At 30.3% G+C, this 20,317-nt stretch overlaps 2 protein-coding genes across 3 annotated transcripts in view; both read right to left on the bottom strand.

Moving 5' to 3' along the window:
• The window catches only part of LOC145196097 (E3 ubiquitin-protein ligase ubr3-like), a 32,255-nt gene extending 28,751 nt beyond the window's left edge, over nucleotides 1-3,504 (bottom strand). For both annotated transcript variants that reach the window (XR_016453741.1, XM_090091732.1), the window contains exons 1-2: nucleotides 2,744-3,504; nucleotides 207-352 (exon numbers count right to left, since the gene is read on the bottom strand). Coding sequence is in view for 1 of the 2 variants with exons in the window: in XM_090091732.1 (XP_089947858.1) it covers nucleotides 207-352; nucleotides 2,744-3,138 (541 nt within the window). In the remaining variant the exon portion in view is untranslated. The remainder of the gene's footprint in view (nucleotides 1-206; nucleotides 353-2,743) is intronic.
• A 1,540-nt stretch (nucleotides 3,505-5,044) lies between these two features.
• Nucleotides 5,045-13,701, bottom strand: LOC145189813 (zygotic DNA replication licensing factor mcm6-B-like). The gene is made up of 14 exons (XM_080066484.2): nucleotides 13,457-13,701; nucleotides 12,787-12,933; nucleotides 12,518-12,628; nucleotides 12,130-12,292; nucleotides 11,365-11,504; nucleotides 11,138-11,292; nucleotides 10,690-10,941; nucleotides 10,376-10,517; nucleotides 9,605-9,746; nucleotides 9,424-9,531; nucleotides 6,571-7,114; nucleotides 6,305-6,499; nucleotides 5,520-5,653; nucleotides 5,045-5,398 (listed from the first exon to the last, which is right to left on the bottom strand). The coding sequence occupies exons 1-14, from the start codon at nucleotides 13,546-13,548 to the stop codon at nucleotides 5,279-5,281; spliced, it is 2,445 nt and encodes an 814-aa protein (XP_079922610.2). The 5' UTR covers nucleotides 13,549-13,701; the 3' UTR covers nucleotides 5,045-5,278.
• Between the last annotated feature and the right edge of the window lie 6,616 nt (nucleotides 13,702-20,317).

The raw sequence follows: 20,317 nt of genomic DNA, 5'->3' as shown, positions 1-20,317 counted from the left end.
AAAATTACAACTTGAACAGGCATTAGTTATAAAATAATTGTTTCTCATAGACTACTTGTTATAATTTTGAACATAGATACTAAACTTCTCTTTAATTGGCACTGGTTTTATTAACAGGACAGGGAAAGAGTACCCTACCAAGAGCTGTTGACTTTTTATATGTTTTTTAATGACACAATCTTTTATTAATTTAAAAATAGATTTACCTTCACCAGCTTCATTATCCCATTGAGACTTGACTTTCTTGTACAAACAGATAACCATTTCTGGAATGATAATGCGAGCAAGAGCAACTAAATCATCTGGAACACTTCTTGGATTTTGGTTCTTTTTTCCATGAGTTGGGCAAAATCTAAATTTAATTAGGAGTCTTCATAATGTTTGTTTAATAAACTTCCATAATTTATGGGTTTTTTTTTTTAGTATGAACCATTTTAAAGAAAACTCAAAAAACCATTTGTTGTTAAGTTAAGCAACAAAAATTTTATTTAAAAATTACAAAAAAGCAGACAGTATAGTCTGCTTTTTTGAGTTGATAAGTTAAAGCACAGTTCCAGAAATTTCACCTATGTACTAATAACTCAACTTATGTAAAAACTATAGCTCTCTAGTTCACCTATGTAAAACCACTTTGGAGCTCTTTCAGAGCTAACTATTAGGTAAACACTGTCAAGGATTCCCATGACATTAAAAATATTTGTATAACTATTATAAAAATTAAAATATTTATATAAATAAAAAATATATAAATATTTGATATCATTTCTCTTTGACAATAGAAAGTGTCTTATCTTCTCTTGACACCTTCTTCAACTTGATTCAGTTTAAAACTTTATTTATACTTTACAAATCTTATAACTTTATGAATCTTGATTTATAAAAATGGGAAAGAGGAACAAGGCACCTATTGCAAAATAGATTTTGGATTTTTACAACAAAATTAACTCTTTATAAAAATTCCCTTTTTAAAAATTGCCTTGTAACATTTTGAGGCATCAAAGGTTACATTTCATAATATGTATAAATTATCTCTTTTTAGATAATCTCGTTTTAGATAATAAGATCTTTCACTAAAACTCATCATCAAAATTTAACTCTTGAACTTGAGCAATTTTAATTCCAAAACAAATTTTTAGAATTAAAAAAAAATATTTGAAAATGCTCTATTATAAACAACTTTACAATAAATCAATAATGTAACTTTTTTATTATCCATAATTTTAAGATTTTTCAAATCCAGATTTTTATAACCTATAACCTAAAAACTACAAGAAATTTTTCTTAGGTAATGAATTAGGGTAAAATGGGACAGTTGCTTGTGACATACTGTATTTGGGTTATGGACAAAGTTCAGATACACCATAACAATATGCTATTTACAGCATGACAAAAAAAAAAAAATTTAAAACTAATATTCTTTGCTGCATAGGAATTCATAAATTGAATTTATAAGGAATATTTATATTTTGAATCTTGCAACTGACACAGAAAAACAAGTGATTTTTTTTTCAAGTTCATACACTAAAATGTTAAAATTAGATAGTAATAAATCATGCTAGTCTTTTTTATACCATCAACTGGGGTGACTTTGGCCACTATTTGTGATTTTGTTTCCTGTAAATTACTTCTTTTTTAAATGTCATTAGCTCTTTTGATAAACTATTGGCTAATGTAATTTTTTCTGATCTATAGATTGCAAGTGGTTTTAATGCATGAAACTATTTTTTTTGTTGATTTAAATCATTAAAAAGGCAGGGGGGGGGGGTAAACTTTAACATTTAAAAATATAAAGGAGATTTTAGACTTAAACTTTTTTTCTTGATTTGAATACCTTTGATGTTGTTAATTTTATACACGAAACTTTTATAATAACTTATAAAAGTGTCAAAAAAAAAAAAAAAAAAGCTAACCAATGCTACCCCATTACATACATACATACATACATACATACATACATACATACATACATACATACATACATACATACATACATACATACATACATAGCAAAAAAGGGTGAAATTGGTCAGACTATAATTTTTATGAGTACTGTTTTTTTGTTTTTAGCCATTATGGCTACTTATAAACCTAAAACAGACTCTAAATTATATTGAGAAAACCTTTAGTCAAATCAGAGTTCTGGTGCTCAGGGCCCAAAGGACATAAAGTACAAATGCACAAAACTCAGGTGGTTTGTTGCTGGAAATTAACTGGAATTAAAGTTGTGATTGGCGGCAGTTGCTCGTTTAATGATTTTAAAGCACCAACTTGAGCAGAAGGTGAAAAAAAAAACCAAAGTTAGATACTAACAGAAACTTTTCTTTTTAATGTTTCAATTTTTCTACTGCAAAACAAAAACTTAACTTTATTACCTTTTTAAATTATTTAAATTCATTAAAAACCTTTTGGACTTCCTACCAACAACATCTCATTTCACTGTTGACTCAAAGGTTTCGCTATGGAAGTGCATTGGCTTTTAGGAGCTTTAACAAATTAAACTTTTCTAATCATTTAAAAATGATTTGATATGGAGACAACTTATACTTAAAATTTAATAAGATAAATTCTCATTTGCCTGATGCATTTAATGTCATGTAATTTTTTAATAATTAGCTTTTTTTTTTTTTAAACTATACTTACACAGACCTCCCAACTTTTTCTTTCTAGATTGTGTCTATAAATACATTTTTTCAATAACTATATATTTTTTGAAACAGTGAGAAAAAAAAAAGGTTAAACTTACCCTTCTTTTTTTAAAACTGTTTCATCCCCACAGTCGCATGCTCCACCAGCTTGACTTTTAAACATATTAAAGTCATGCCCTTTATGATTTCCAGCTAAAAAACAGTCTGCACACAAAGACATACAGGGAGATATACCACAATCTCTACATCGATATGCAAAAAAATTTGCATTCCAAACCAAACCACAAACCAATGCACTATCATAAATATGTAGCTTTTTAAAAAAGTCTCTTGGTGACAAACCACCAGCAATCAATATTTTTAACCACTTTGCAGAATTTTCATCAAATACATTGCTTGGACTTAAAATTGTACATAAAATACGTTTTAAGTTTCTTTTTCCTGTAGTAGTATGATGTCCTTCTTTTAGAAATGCTGCAATTTTTTCTTCCATCTTTTGCAGTCTATTATCCACTTGTTATTTATATGGCCACACATCTGCATAAAAGTGTGTTTTTACATAAACTATATATTTTTAAAACTGTAAATATGCATTTTATTACACGTATGTATAGTAGATATATAGTTGTCGTATGTAATAGGTAATCTAAAAATGTTTAAATATGTATACCACAGTGGACTCTATATAAGCACCAATATTAAATTTTTTATATTAACTAATCCCTTTGAGGTCCGCTCTAATATTTTTGTTTTCTTGTTTTCATGTTCATTATTATTTTCTTGTTTTAATTAAGATCATTTAGTTTCATCAGAATCATAACTTTAAACATTGTAAAAAAAAAAAAAAAAAAAAAAAAAAGGCTTTTTTCAGTAATAATTAAACGTTAACTAATTATTCTGGATTTAAAACTACTGCACGGCATAGTCGTAAGTTTAAAATTTTATCCTTATTTTGAGTAAATAGGTCGTTTGCCCTTATTTAGAGAAATAAGATCCTTATTTGGAGTAAATAGGCTTCTATTTATATCATAATATTTTAAATTATATAAATTTATGCATCCGTCACATTTTTAACATTTTAGTAAAACGACCATATCTTTACTTTAGCCGATATAGTAGCATTTGTGTACAGGCCGTCAGAACCACAATGTCCCTTCTTATTTTTGATCAACTTGCAACTTTATTCACAAAAAAAACGCTCAATAGAAGAAAATTATCCAAATCATTTTGCAGTGGATTAATTTAAAATAGAAACTACTCAGCCCATGATATTCAGTTTGACATTAAAAAATTCCTGTTTGACATAGAAAAAGTATTAAGGGTCTGCGTCTCGGAATCGTTTTCTCGAAATGAACCGGGACAAGCAAAACGAAATTTATAAATTGTGTCCCGGATATCATCGTCTTGTCTCGTCTCGAAAAAAAAAAATAAGGAGACGCAGAGTATTGTTGCAACCTGTTAACCTTTTCTTTTTTTTTTTTTTATTGTCTTTTAAAGCACAACGCATTTGTTTTAGCCACTCGTTATTTCTGTTCCATTGAAGAAAGCAACGCGACTTATTTTTAGAGATAGGAGATTCGCGGTCAAAAATATTGGGTACTTTTAAAAAGATTTTAAAACTTTATAAAGATTTCCCTAAATTGTTACATCGGTTGATGAAAACATAAAAAAAAAAAAAAAACAAACATAAAAGGAAAACTTAGTGAGAGGGGTTCAAAACTTGCGGTTAAGTACTATCTAGCACAAAGATGTCGTGTATAACAAAAAAAACTTAACTAGTGACAATTTAAAGTGTCTTCAAAAAGTCCCGAATCTTTTAAAAACTAGACGAGAAACCAGAACCTTTTTTTTTTTAAAAAAAAAAAAGACCAGAACCTTTAAAGATAAAAAGACAACAAGGCTTCAATTTGTAGAAATCAGAAAACTGAAACAGCACGCGAAACATAGTTTAAAGTAGAATGTATAGTTATCATATTATTTTAAAACCTATGATTATAAATTTTTCAACTATTGTAGAAATGTGGGTTCATATTTTTATATTGTGCTCTTTTAAGGTGCTTTTTAAGTTCTCCTTTAAGTCGAAAAACAACTAGAAATTTACATTAGATTAAGAGCAGCTAAAGACTTAACACGTTTTGAGATGTTCACCATGGTAATTGTTACCCCATGACTTGGTAACTTTCACCACATTAAATGTAACACTAGGTTTTGATGATTTTTATACGTAATTTGCATAATTCCATCACCCGGCACAATTTTTGACAAGATATTTTCCATCAACGGGAAATTTAAAAAAGTTTCTCAATAATGATACAAATCAATTAAATAAATCAATTGGCTACAAGTTCTTTAAATTGTTTTTGGGAACTCAAATTAAAAGCGTAGAAAAGACGCAAATATCAAGAAAATGTCAGTTTTTAATTCACTCTTCAATAGTTACAAAATTTGACATCAATGGAATCAAAATCCCTCTCTACGACCTGTAACCTTCAAAAAACCACGAACAGCAGTTGAAAAGAATTTCAGTTTATACCTTCTTTTATATCGAACAACAACTATCTCAATTATAGATCCCATAAATTATTTGTCTGCTGTATTTCCATGTGGATAGCTGGTAACCATAGATACCATTTTTACTCCTCTATTATATAGTTTGGATGCACAACAATATACGGGTTTGATTCTTCATCATCTGCAGGCTTGTAATCTTCTTCTATTACGCGAGGATCTTTCAGTGCCAATAGAACACCATCCTTTTTTAAAAAAAAGTGTAAAAATATAAAACTAATGACATAAAAAAGAAAATTAAGAAAAATGTAGAGAAATTCGTATAAAAAAGAAAATATTTTAAAAATATAAATATTTGACAATTACATTATTAATTAGCCTGTCCAAAATTTTATTGATTAGGAATGTTTGCTCTTCAAGCTCTGCTTCGGTATCGATCTCTTCTTCTTTATCCTTCAAGTACCAGTTAACTACATCAGAACGACGTAAACCACTTTCCTCTGCAATAAATACAATATATATATATATATATATATATATATATATATATATATATATATATATATATATATATATATATATTCTTATCTTTATGTCCGGATGTGAATGAGAAATTTTTAATGTTTAATAATAAGACATAACTCAGCATCATAAAAGTTTTGTTTTTCAAACAAAAATTACGTAGGAGAGGAGAGGAGAGGAACGTATCTAATTGAACTTATCGATTGGGAAGAGGCCATTAATGAACCTGTTTTGACATGTTCATTCAGTTTTTGCACACACTGATGATTGTTACATAGTCAATCAATTTAACGAAATGCTCAAGAAGTGAGCATGCTAACTTCAATGGATTTGGATTGTGCAGACCCTAAAGACAGATTTTTTCAAGCCACAATTTTTTGACACACAGAGAGCTAATACCTTAATGCCAATCCTTTCTGAGACTAAATAATATTATATTATTTAATATTTGAAACTAAAAAGATTATTATTTTGCAGTCTAATCTGGACAAAAAAAGAAAAGAAAATGCCTTTTAAAATATCTCTAGTTTAAAACCCTCTGTTATCATTTAATTCTCCATGAGTGTTTTGTCTACAGTAAAAATCTAAACAACAGTTACAAAAAAAGAAAAAAAAGAAAAAAAGATTACCTTCTGTTATAGGTCTATCTTCTTCTTGTCTCATAAACATAACTATAGTATTAGCAATATTTCTATATTTTTCATAACTTAACTTTATCTTTTTATGGGTTGATTTTGATACAGTTTCTTCAGGAGTATCACTTTCTTCATTATTGTCAGTACCATTAGTGACAGGGGCAACATCAATTGCTGCATTCCCCACTTCTACATTTATAAAAAGATTACAACAACATGAAAAATGAACTGAGAAAAATTCACCTTGAAAATAATTTTACCTTCATCACCTTCACCAAACTGAATATCTGGAGTTTCAACACGAATGATAGACTTATTCAACAGCCTGTAGGCTTCCTTTACATGCTTTGTAGTTACTGTATCTTGACAATGCAATCTTGCTAATGCTTCAGACAGCCGTATCATACTCTCAAGTTGACGAACTGTTATACGCCAAGCTGATTTAGCTATTCCTGAGCTATCACGTTGTCTTAAACTTTTGTATTGCAATACCAAATAATCCTGAGCCTCTTTTGAAATACTGGGCTTGAATAAGCGAGCAAACGCTAAATACCTCTGCACTTCATCTACATTGTAAACTCTTACAACAGAATCTTCATTTCGGCTATGTAAATCAACAATTCGACGTGCAATAGCGTAGTCAATAACTTCATTACATTCATCCACCAAAATAAAAAATAGATCAAAACGAGACATAATAGGTGCTGATAAAGTAATATTTTGTTTTAAAGACTTGGTACGATCATAACGTCCTCCAATAGGGTTTGCAGCAGCTAAAATTGATGTACGAGCATTTAATGTTGCCTGTAAAAAGATTACACCAAACATTTTTATTTGATTAATGCTATTAATAATATGTAATAATACACTTAACCACAAAATTAACGCACCACTTATAAATTCCAACTTTTTTTTAAAAATATTATATATTTCCTGGATTTATCAATTACAAAGATGATAATAACATTTATTGTTATGCCTTTTGTAGATTTTATTTCCGTTATTTAATTTCAAAATTACAGCTGTCCAAGAGTGTACAGAAGACCAAATGAAAGATATTTTGCTTGTAACATTCAAGAAACAACTTTACATGGAGACAGCGTGTTGAAACATTGATAGTATAGGGCGAAATATATTTAACAGCTCGCACAGAGCTTTTTATTGTTGGTGGTGGATGTCTGACTTCTCAATGATACATAACAGACATTTTAGAACCTTTTGTGGTACCTTTTGCACTGTACATTGGAGATGGATTCCTTCTTATGCAGGATAATGCTAGACCACATACGGTACATAATGTTACTGAATACTTAAGTAATGTTAATATTGAAGTTTTGGAGTGGCCAGTTTGCAGTCCAGATATGAAGCCAATAGAGCATCTTTGGGATATAATAGGACACTGTGTTAGAAGCCAACATCCACCACCTAACAGCCTAGATAAGCTGTGAGTCTTATCACTGTGTGGGAAGATATTTCTCAAAAAACAATTAGATCTCTAATTGAGAGTATGCCATGGTGCTGTCAGGCTGTAATAACATCAAGAGGTGCTAACACTAGTTATTGATAAATAAAAAATGTTTCAATTTAAGCTGTATTTGTGTGTGCATAACAATAATAATAATTTTATCTAACTTTGTTAAACGAACCATATGTTTGGTTTTAGTTGTTTTTTTGTTGTTTTTTTTACCATCCTCAAAGTCAATTTTATTATTATTATCAAAATAGTTTTGTTCATATGTTCTATTCTTAATGTTTGTCAAAATATGTAATGTTGACAACAATTAAAATAAATCGAAATGTATAAGTGGTGCATTAATTTTGCAGTTAAGTGGATATTTAACTTCAACTAACAGGTGATAGAAAGAAATGTGATTAACTTTGATGAGAAATTCTAAACTGTTAATATGTAATATCAACTTTTTCAACATGAGCTTGTTAAAGTATATTTAATTCTTGTTTAAATATGCTAATTTATATACTTAATTATTTTAGGTTATTAAATAAAATAAACAAATGTGTCTAAGAGATTATTATTTGGACAATAAATCTGAGAACAAAAATTTTACAGCAGATAATTTTAAATACAAGAAAATCCACAAGAGTGCTATTTATATGACATGCTAGAATCTGGCCAAAAAAGAACCCCTGGAAATCAGATAACAAAAGTATTACCCCAAATAATGTTTAGCTTTGGAAAGTCATGTTTAACCATAAAGATGGATTCTTGCAATACCAAGTAGTTTGGAAATTCAAGTGCAACCAAATGAATCTTAAGACTGCTTTAAAGTGATTTTCATATTGTCATAAATTTTAATGAAAAAAAGATTTGTAAAAAGAGAAAAAGCCTTATAGCAAAGAAAAAAAACAACAACAAAAAAACAAAAATTTTTGGATGCTTCTATATATATCTATTTTGCTACATTTTTGATTTTAATAAAATGAAAAATAAGAAATCTTCTAAAAGAAGGAAGAAGCAAAAGATTCCAAAGCAAAATGATAAATAAAAAACAAAAGCCCAAATAAAATGTAGGTAACTATCTCACAACATCACATTAGGCCAGTTATTGACAACAGTTGTTGACAAAATGGATAACAAGAAAGTCAAATTTTTAAAGAAAGAGGTTGATCCTACAAACTTTGCCAGAAAAACATCCAATTGAACATTTTTGAAGTATACTAAATAGAAAAGTACATGTGCATGACTTACAAACTAAAAATCTTAATTATGTAACAGAATAAATTATTGTCTTGGAAAACTGGATTACAAAACTGCATACAGCCTTTTTTGATCAACACAGAGACAACTCAATAGTATACACATGAATCATGTTAATGAACAGCATTCATAAACTAAATTAATGCTCTTTCAAAGTTATTCACATTTTTTAATTATCATCTTTAGAAATTAAAAAAATCTTTAAAAGATAAATAAACTCCTTAACATTAACGTATTTATGTTGATATTAAGAAATTTATTTATCTTATAAAAAGTTGGGTTGAAGATAAAAATGTGTTAAACATATAATTAAGTGTTACATTTATAAAACAAGTGTAGAAAAGTGTTTTCTCTTATCTGCATTTAAAAAAAAAAAAAAAAAAACACTATAGAATACCTTAACACCAGCTTTAGTAATAGAGATAGTTTGCTGCTCCATTGCTTCATGAATAGCAACTTGATCTCTGGGATCCATTTTATCAAATTCATCAATACAACACACCCCCTAAAGAGATTTTATAAAATACCATTAGGATTTTAAAATAAATTAAAAAAAAAAAAAAACTTTATATGCATACATTATCTGCCAACATAAGGGCTCCAGCTTCTATCACAAACTCATTTGATTCTTCATCTTTTACAACAGCAGCAGTAAGACCTGCAGCAGAACTTGCTTTACCAGAAGTATAAACAGCTCGGGGGGAGAAGGATTCAACTTGTCTGAAAAGTTAGAACTAATTATTTTTTAGTGAAGCTTTCAACACATAATTTTTAACAAATGATCTTTTGAAAAAAAATTGCATTTGTAATGTCCTGAATACAGAAATTGGTACAGATAGAAATAGTACTACAAAGAATATTTTACAACACTGTGTCTTTGTAGAATATAATTTTATGTAATTGTGACCAAAAATTATTTACGTGACAAAACTTTACTTTTTTGGTGTAGCTGTATTGCATTTTTCAATTGGTACACAATTGGTGTACATTGGTGAGCATACATCAAAATAAGTTTAAGAGCTGCATATTTTAATTTAAATCCATTATGAACAAAAATATTACCTAACAATCATAAGATGTAAAAATAAGCCCAATCACTATAGTACTTAACAACCACTAAATGTAATATTCAAAAAGTCCTACATAACTTAAAAACCACTAAATGCATCATCCAAAAAATAGTTACTAATCATGTGATGAAAAATTAATTAAGTCCAAGCAATATATTACTAAACAACTGCTAAAAACATTCAATAAGTTTAATCATGATGTCATTTCATATACTTTTACAATCTTTACAAAAGTTAATTATATAAATAAGTATGATTAATAACTTTATATATACTTACTTTAGGAACTGACTTTTTGCTGTGCTTGGATCACCCACAACACATACATTTATATCCCCTCTCAGTGAAGTACCTTCTAATGTTCTTTTAGCCACTCCTCCAAAGAGCATTAGCAAAACTCCACGCTTCACCTCATCACTCCCTGAATTTAAAAAATGACAAGCATTCAAGTTTATATGATTTTAGAGTAATAGCATATTTTATGGTTTACAATTAATGCTGCAACCAAACTATTAGTTTTTTTGATTGATAAAAATATTCCTTAAAAAAATTGATTGAAATTAGTTTATTTGACCAATGAAAACAACTTTTACCATGAATTGTTGGAAACATGCTCGTGATAAGGTTATGATACAAATTTTTATCTTGACTCATTTCATAAATTTTATGCCATTCTTGTTCAGTCATTTGTTTTTTAATTGCTTCTGCTGTCATGTCCTCCGCAGATAAATCTTTTCCACCGAACCGAGGATTAGTTGGTGTGACACTGCATGCCAAAAATGCAAGACGGTATGTTAGATCTCGAACACCAAGAGATTTCAAGCCTCGAACACCTTCAATATCACCTGGAGACAAAAACAACATATACATAATAATTAACAAAAATCAGAATAAAAAAATTTCACAATTTAATTTCTAACCTGATTTATCTCTAACTCTATATTAATCTCTAACCTGATTTATCAAATTCAGGTGAGAGACTTAATTAAACTGACTTTAATACAAAATGAATTTACATTAGTTGGTAATATCAAATTATACCACCACTTTTTCCTCGATTTCCTCGAGTTTCTGCCTTTGAACCAGGCATGTTGATTTGTGCAACGTCTGGGACAACAATTAGAGTTCCTGTAAAATCGCATTTATCTCCAGCTTGAGCATGCTCAACAGCCTCAGCTCGTAAGATAACTTCAACACTAAAGTCAATAAGTTTTATAAAAAAACAATTATAACTTCATGATGGACAAAGTCAACAGCAAAAATCTAACCTTCTAGGGATGCAACCATGTGGAAGTTCAGATTGAGTTTCTTGAATTCTTACTTTTTGAAAATCAACAAAACGTGATTTATCAAGATCTAATTGGAACCGTTGTCTATTTTGGCATACAGGATTTTTGCAAACAGAAGGCTAAAATTACAAAATAGATGCATTACCACCATTTTATATTATTTATCACATGAGTTTTATGTAAGTTGTTTTAAATCTAAGGAGTTATGCTCTTTAAAGAGGTGGCTAAAAGAATGGTAGGAGGTATTTCACTGAGAGTGGATATTGTTGTATGTGTTGTGGATGATCAAAGCACAGTGAAAAGTCAATTTGTTAAGTATATTTAAAGCCATTATTTATACTTATTTACATAATTACCATTTGTGATTATTACATGAGTACATGAAATGTGATAAAGTGATTGAACTTATTAGATGTTACATTTAGTGATTGCTCAGTAATATAGTGATTGAATAATTGATTTATCAAAATCAAATTGAAAATTCTGGCTTTTTGCTAAATAGGACTTTTCATAAAGATGACTAAAATGATAAAATAGATGCATTATCATGATTTTATGTGGATTTGGGCCATTAAAGGACCTTGAAGAAAGTAACAGTAATACACCAGACTTTAAATAAATTATTTTGTCATTGAAATTTTAAGAAAATAAAACTATATTTATATATTAATATTTTATAATTACATACCAATTATTTAAAAAAACAACAACAACATAATATTACAAAGTGGATCACAAACTTACCTGGGTAAACTTAAACTGCTGTTCAACATCCTTTACAACAGTACGACAATCCAGGCATACAAATGTTCCACTTACTAACTCAGGATGAACAGGATGTGTACGAACAACTTGCCCGCTTATACGTAATAAAGATCCAATCTTTGTTGTTGATAACTCACGAACTCTTAAATTAGAAAGTAAAAAATTGGTCTTAAATACAGAAAGTAAAGGAAACAGAATATGTTTTAAAATGATAACTTTATGTCACCTACACTTACACTTAATTTTACATTCTTTCATAAATTTACAACTTTATATATGTGGAAAAAAAAACGAATCTCAAGTACATTTAAAATATAATTTTTCCAAATTTTTCAAATCCAAGTACACCATTTAAAAAAAGTCTTACTTGTGTCTGGTTGGTAAATCTATAAAGCTTGCATAAAACTCTTTTGTTAAAGGAACTTCACCTCGATCTCGTGCAAAATTACGAACTGCACGACATAAATATGGAAACACCCTAAAAAATTTTTTAGAATTTCTAATTTTTAAAAGAAAGTGGTTGTCAAAAATAATGCTTTAAAAAGTTAAAAAAAAAAAAAGAAATTAACTTTACTTAACATATACATTGTTGAACTAGTAACAAATTCACATACTATACATTTATGATTAAAATACCTGTAATATTCTTCTTGGATAGTAGTAGCTAACTCTGATTTGTACTTTTCCACATCATGAAAACTTATTGTAAGTGTATTTCTTTCTGGCCGAATAAGCTCTTGAGCATCAATTAAGTACTTTAGCTCACCATCATCATCTTTGTATCTAAGATAAAACTGCTTTTTTCATATTCTTTTACTTTTTCTCTGTAGTTTTTTTAAATCTAATGAGTTTAAAGACTTGTAGTAAAAATACAAGTATCGAACACAGCTCTATCTCTTTTGTCATTGTCTACTGATATCAGTTGAAATACAAGCAACTTTAACTTTAAAATGATTAAAAGTGTTTTTTGTAATAAAGAGATGCAAAGTTGATAACTCTGAAATTTTTTTTTTCTAAATCGGCTGGTTCAAAGGTATTTAAATAAAAAAAGAAGAAGAAGAAGAAGTGCAGTGAAAAGTTAACATGTAGTTAGTTTTTGTTCATGTTTGATTTTATTAAGTATAATACAATTATAACATTTTTATAGAAGAGTTTGGTATTCGTATGTAAACGAAAAATATTCCAAATATTATGATCATTTTGTTTTGAATTACGATTATTTTGAACCTAGAAAATTATAATTCATACAAAAAAACAGATATATGACGCTGATTTCATATTTTAAAAAAGTTGTAATCTCACATACTCTTCTAAGAAATCTTGAAATAACTTCTGACATCTTTCGGCTAGTTCATCTTTAACACGAGGTATACCAATAGTTGGATCAGCAACATCCATTTTTGTTTATTCGATATAAAATTCAATTTTAAACAGTACAGTAATAGTATTATTTACGCATTTAAGGCGCGAAAATGAACATTAATTCCACATCTCAAAATGCCATTAATGGCGGATTTCAATATGTGAACTTAATTCGCTCGGTCAGTTTTCGTGCGAGCTTATCTGCACGGTTATCATGGATCGTGATAATGCCAACCTAGCTGACCCAAGAACGCCACTTATATGGGGTGATAGCGCACACACCAAGGTACCGTGTGATGCAAATTTTTAAATCTTTTAACTTTGTCAGCGGAAAATAACTTCATTGGAATGTTCAAACTGAGTGCAATTTTGACTTCATAGTGCGCCAATAAAAACACCTATAGAATGAGAACCACTCTATGTAATTTGATAAAAATTGGTGCAAATGTCGCCTATAACCACACCAAACTCTGGATAAAATTTCAGTCGGAGTGGTGAACTGGTTAAAGGTTTATGGCAGTTTCAGATTTAGTTTTGTTACTTTTTTGCTACTTATACCTTAAAACGTTACCGATTACTGTGATGTTCGGTCAATATTTTCAAAATAATGGTTACATCAGTGTTCTAACGCCAGCAAATTTTATTATAATTGTTTAGTTGCTACATGTACCGTTTTCATTTTTTAGACCAAAATATTGATTTGCTATTTAAAGCGTGGTTTGACATGGTTTGTGCATAGCGTGAAAATCTCAGCATTTCCTTAGGTATAACTACTGCCAGAATGCAAAAAAATCCTAAAAAAATGATCGAAAAGCCTACCTATATAGGAAATAAAAAATATATATTTCTCTTAAAACAGAAAAACTGTGAGAAAACCAAGTATTTTTTATACTGACTACGATTATTGACTTAAAAAATTTCCATAAGATAACTAAGATAACTGATCGCTTAAAAGTTCGTCGGACCGCTAAAAAGTTCGTCGGACCGCTAAAAAGTTCGTCGGACCGCTTAAAAGTTCGTCAGACCAGTCCGAGAAAAATCAATCTTTACAGATTAGGATTATTTTAAAACAAAATTTTTAAACATTTTATAAAAATAATTGCAGATGCACAAAAAGAGAAAATCTCTATCAAAAGTTTTTTAAAAGCGTAATCATTTTTGAAGAGAGAAATGTTATGAAGAACAGTCCTTTGAACAGATCTCTTCTAAATTGTCACTATGTGTGACAAGTATCTTTAATTTAAATAGTAATAAGTATGTTAAGTGGATTGTTATCCAATATAAATTTAGGTTGAATTTTGGAAAAGCTAGAGATTGATTTAGTAAAGTTATTTTTAGTGAATTAACACAATGCCAAATCAAGCAAAGATGATAATGAAAATTGAAAGTTTGTGTGCATACTATGTCTGAAAAAATGTTTAAGACAGCTTACTATTTTCCAAGCAGACTGAATATAAGCTAACTGTACAAGAGCAAGATCAATATCAGTGATTCTCGGGTACCACAAGGACTCTGAGAATCGTGCAGAATTTCTTTGCGCGGGAAACAAGAGGGGGAAAAAGTTGCACCCCTCCCTTTGTTTAACTTCAAGTTAATACCGATGAGACTTGCTAAAGCATCCAGCGGGCTTTCACTACCCCTGTTAAATATTTATACTTAAATATTTTTACATACATATATTGAAAAAAAATCTTAACTATTAAGAAATAAAACTAAATATAATTCAGCAAGTATATTTTTGACAAGTTTCTAATCACTTTAAAAACAAACAGTTTAAAAGCTTTACCTTAACTTTCTAAACAAAGTTTGTAAACAGAAAATATGTTTTGGCTTCAGGTCAAAGTATTGCCCAGCCACCATCAAGCGCTCCAAAATTGATCACTCTAGCTCTTGTAAATGACAATTAAATACGGGGCCGTCAAACAACGGATTAAAAAAGCTGATCAGAACTGTAAATCAAACATCAAGCAGCAAGATGGTAGAGCCAAATTTTTACATGAATTTCCTAAGAGCAAGTCAACACTTAAATGACTTCTTCACCTGCAGTTAAAAATCACCGGCGGAAAAGGAGATTCTGGTACAGTTCGTGTTGTTGCGCACTGCAACGATTCATCAAGTGTTGTGAATCATGTTATTTAATCTCGCAAAATTTCTAGAAGCTATTTAATTAACCTCGGACTTGATGGTGGCTAAGATTTTCTCAAGTTTTTTCTAAGCTTTGTCGGTACTACGTTAAGGGATGAAACTACCACAAAAACAGCCTCTCACTCAAAGGACTAACAAAGACTTACTTCAATAATGAACAAATCTGGTCACTGATTAATGCAAATGAACTTAAGCTAATTTTGGTTTGTGATATGAAAACTGCAAATATAATTAGTGGTCTTCAAACCTATTCAAGTATGCACCCTTGCACAGGGTGTGACGTCAAATCCAAGTGTCCTGCCTTCCACATTCAACTGAGCCCATATCATGAGGGCCAGTTCGACGGAAACGAATGTAGAATGCTTCTTAACCCTTTCATTAATGAATATTAGTTTCAACAAGGACGTGTTGATAGATGGACGTTCATCGCATTGTTTCATAAAAAGATATGCGTATTACGGTATTGTTTAGAAACAATAGGTGATAATTTAGACGATAATTCGTCTGACTTTTTTTTCCCGTGAACTTTGGGAAGTCAGACGAGAAAACTTTGGTTTTTGCGCTAATGCAATTTATCATCTACCGGAACAAATATATTCCTGCGGCTTTTGTTTGATCTTAATGAAATATCGTAAAGTTTCGGGGGGTTAATTAAAGGTTGCGCCAAAATTTAGTCAATTAAATTATCAGTGCTATTCAAAAGCAATATGACAAACGAAAAGTCAAAAAGCAAAGCAAAATGTTTGAATTTAATAAATATTAAACTTGAATTTAATCTGACTGAACTTGGCCACTACTTACAAGTAGCAACCAGACAATCTCTAATGGCCTTATTATAAAAGGACAAAAATAGACTTCGACAAAGCACTAATTGCAACAATTTTAATTACAACTATCAAAAATGAATTGTCTATAAAAAATGTTTGTCTTTCTAGACAATCATTTTAAAAACGGACACTAAATGAACAATCTCGATTTTTTAATGAGGTATAGAAGATCTATTTAATATATAATTTGGACTTATAACGAGTAATTAAATTTTCACTGCAGCATCGTTTCAAAAACTGAAAACGAGCACAAAATTAAAAATACAATTTTTCTAACAGAAGTTCATTTTTTAATTTTTTGTCCAGCGTGTGCTGTTGATTAAAAAGTTAATGTCTATTTAAAAACCTCAAAATGGACTATTTTGTGCTCAATTGAAGTTCATTAATTACTCAGTTCAGTTGTTTTTCAATTCTCAGTGAATGTGCGTGAAAATTTATTTTTAAAATGCCCTCTCCAGTTTGGGATTACTTCAAAAAAGTTGAAGGTAAGTTTATCATTTAAAAAATTTTCCTTAGTCACTAAAATCTTTATCACCTTCAATAAAATTATTTTAAAAATATGTGATCAAGGAGTTGTCCTTTATAAAATGTGGATTAGTAAGTAGAAGATTCCAATAGGTGTTAAAATTTATTTAGGTTTGTGAATAAAACAATAGTGAAAAAGAAAAATGTTTTTTACTTTCATTTTATTGATGAATATGTACGCAAGTTTTAAACAATAATTAATCATGGGCAATGATCGTCATTTGGAGTTTTGATGTCATTTCAATATTTTTTTAATATTATAAATTTACTACATAACAATCTTCAAATAATACGGTAATGAAAGATCAAAATGATATTTAGCTTATCAAAGTTCCAAACGCAGGCTATTATTGAAGAGTTTTATTTTTAAAGAGGATTCGTATCCCTAAATGTGCAAACTTTACACCACTACAAAAGTATTAGCTTTACTAACTTATACCTGCCACACAAATCTAAAATATTTTTATGATTTTTCTTTAAGGGAATGACCCACAGTGCCTGCTCTGTGAAAAAAGTGTTAAAATTAAGAACTGCAATACTACCAACATCAAAAATCATCTGAAATCCAAACATAATAATAAATATCTTGGTCTGATTGGGAAATTCAAAGAGAGAAAAGATGAAAAGGCAGCCAGAGAAGCCCTGATTACTTCGCTTAAAACTGATTTGAAGCAAGTGTCTAAATATCCTGTTAAAAGTGCAAAACAGTTGGAGTTTGACATGGAAATCACAGTATGGCTTGTTTGTGATGGCTATCCCTTTGGAGCTGTGGACACTCCTGCCTATAAAAGGGTGATGACGTACTTAGCACCAAAAGCAAATTTGAAGCACTCTACAACCTTTGCAAAATATAAAGTGCCCTTGCTTTACCTGACTCTTGAAAATGCATTACAAAAAAAACTGGAAACAGACCTGAAAGATTGCAAAATGGCCACCTTGACTATGGATCATTGGTCCTCAGTGACAACAGATTCCTATCTTGGTGTAACCTTGCATTACATGGACAAAAACTTCAAGTAAGTTGAAAAGCATTTTTGTTTTGTTAGTTTTTAATGAATGGTCGAGTTTGGATGGACTGGGACTCGAACTCGGGTGCGCTCGCACCAGAGCCAGTATTGCTCACTAAATAGAATTCATCTTGTAGTTATGTCCGAGTTTTTACTTTTTTTTGTTTTTGGTCCGCAAAATTCGTTCTTACTGAGTTATTGCTGGTTATATTGGTCCTTAAATAATTTTTATATCGATGTTTATTTTATATTACAGATTGAGCAAGATAGTTTATGAAGTGAAACTTTTTCCTGAGGACCATACTGGTGACAATATTGCCACAACAGTTGATGCTATCATTGAAAAACACAAAGAACTACAAGATATCACAATAACTGCTGTTGTTGATCAAGCAAGTAATATGGCAGTTGGCCTAAGGAAAAGCAAATATGTGGAGTCTCTTGAAGATGGCAGTATGCAATGTTTGGATCACAAGCTCAACACATGCCTGAGGAAATCTATTGTTAAAGATCCTGTTTTGGAAAAAGCTTTTGACAAAGCCAGAAATTTGGCATCAAACATGCATCAATCAGGAAAGAAAAACAAAAAGCTGAGAAGAGCTTGCAGGCTAAGTGATGTAAGAGCCATTAAAATTCCAACTCTCAGCCTAACTCGGTGGAATGGTCACCAGAAAATTCTTGATGCTATTATAAGGATGAGAGTTCCTTTACTGAAGCTCAGCTCTGAAAACAAAGACTTTGGAAATATTGTCCCCAGCCTTGAGGAAATGGATTTGTTTGAGGAGCTCCTACCATTCTTAACAGAAGTAAAACAACTCAGTGAATGGTTTTCAAATGACAGTGAGCCTAGGATGGACCAAGCTTTGGTCAGAGTTTTCTGTCTGTTTGCATGTGCTGAGAAGATGTGCACCTCATCACAAAGCAGCAACACTGCTAAAGCTTTCTTTACTGAGTTTCTAAAAAACCTGCATGAAAAATTTCCTCAAAGAGGGGTTGGAATTTTCCCTATGGCTGTTGGAAATTTACTGCACCCATACTTCAAGGGTCATCTGCTTGGACCAGAGATTCACAATGTAGTTCGAACCTTGGTGTCAAGCCACAAAACTACAGCTCAATTTCAATCACAATCAATGGATACTGACTCGTCTGAGAGCCTGCTTGCCGAACCACCTTCACCAGTTTCACAACCAGAGCCAAGGGATGGTATGATGGCTGCATATGACTTAATGATCAATGAGATAAATAATCTAGATGGATTTGTGCAGGATCGTCATTCCAGTGGTATTCCTCCACTACAAGAAGAATTCAACACTTTCCTCTCCATGCCTAGGCCTGATTCTTCATTTCCACCTCTGAAGTGGTGGATGATCAATGCCCCAAAACTACCATTGTTAACAGAGCTCCTAAGGGGGTATTTAGGCATGCCAGTGTCTTCAGCTTCATCTGAAAGAGCCTTCTCTCAAGCAGGGCAAGTTATTACAGACGAAAGGTACAATTTGTCTCCTGATCTTGCCAGCAAATGCATTTTTGTGAAAACTAACTTCTCAACTCTGGTCCCCTATGTGGAAAAATGGTACTTTAGTAAAAGTGACATGAATGAGAAGGATGAAACCTCAGATGAAGAAGCTGAATCTCCTTCATTTTTTGAAGCAACACCTGGTCTGGAGGGACTTATTCACAGGAAGCCCTTGGCAGGCCTGCAGGAAAAGAATCTAATCAATCCTGATTTTCTTAACATTCTATCCTCAGACTGTGAATCTGACTATGATTGGATCTAAATTTTGGAAAATCAACTATTTGTGTAAACATTATTGTCATATTCCGTCCTAAAATTTGTCACCACTTAAATTTGTCACCATAAAAGTCATTTTTACCATGAAATAAAATTCAAATATAATGTATCGTATATTTTCTTTTTTGTTTCTAAGGGATTTTTTGGGTAATTTAGATTTTATTGGCAAAAATCAATATTTCTGGTTTTATGAAATCAAGTAAATTTAGACAAAATCATAGACACCAAATAGACAAAAAATTATGCTTTGTAGACTTACGAAGTGAAAATTATTTTTTAACTGAGCAATCTTAGGACACCATCAAAAATTTGATAGACACAACAAGGACAAAAAATTAAACATTTGTTGTGTCCATTACAACATACAGAATTGTCTATGTCTGTGTTGTAAGTCTATCCATAGACTAGTCTGGTTACTACTTACAAGTAAGAAAAGAAAGAGATTAAATAATAATTATTTTTATAAATCTGCAATCAGAAAAAACATTGACTTGAAATTACAAAATACG

This window comes from Hydra viridissima, unplaced genomic scaffold (genome assembly GCF_058129835.1).
Source record: "Hydra viridissima isolate aposymbiotic clone 2 unplaced genomic scaffold, HvirCarnegie_v1 scaffold_6, whole genome shotgun sequence".
NCBI classification, from domain to species: domain Eukaryota; kingdom Metazoa; phylum Cnidaria; class Hydrozoa; order Anthoathecata; family Hydridae; genus Hydra; species Hydra viridissima.
Note: the sequence above shows the minus strand (reverse complement) of the source record. Positions and strands in the feature narration are given on the sequence as shown.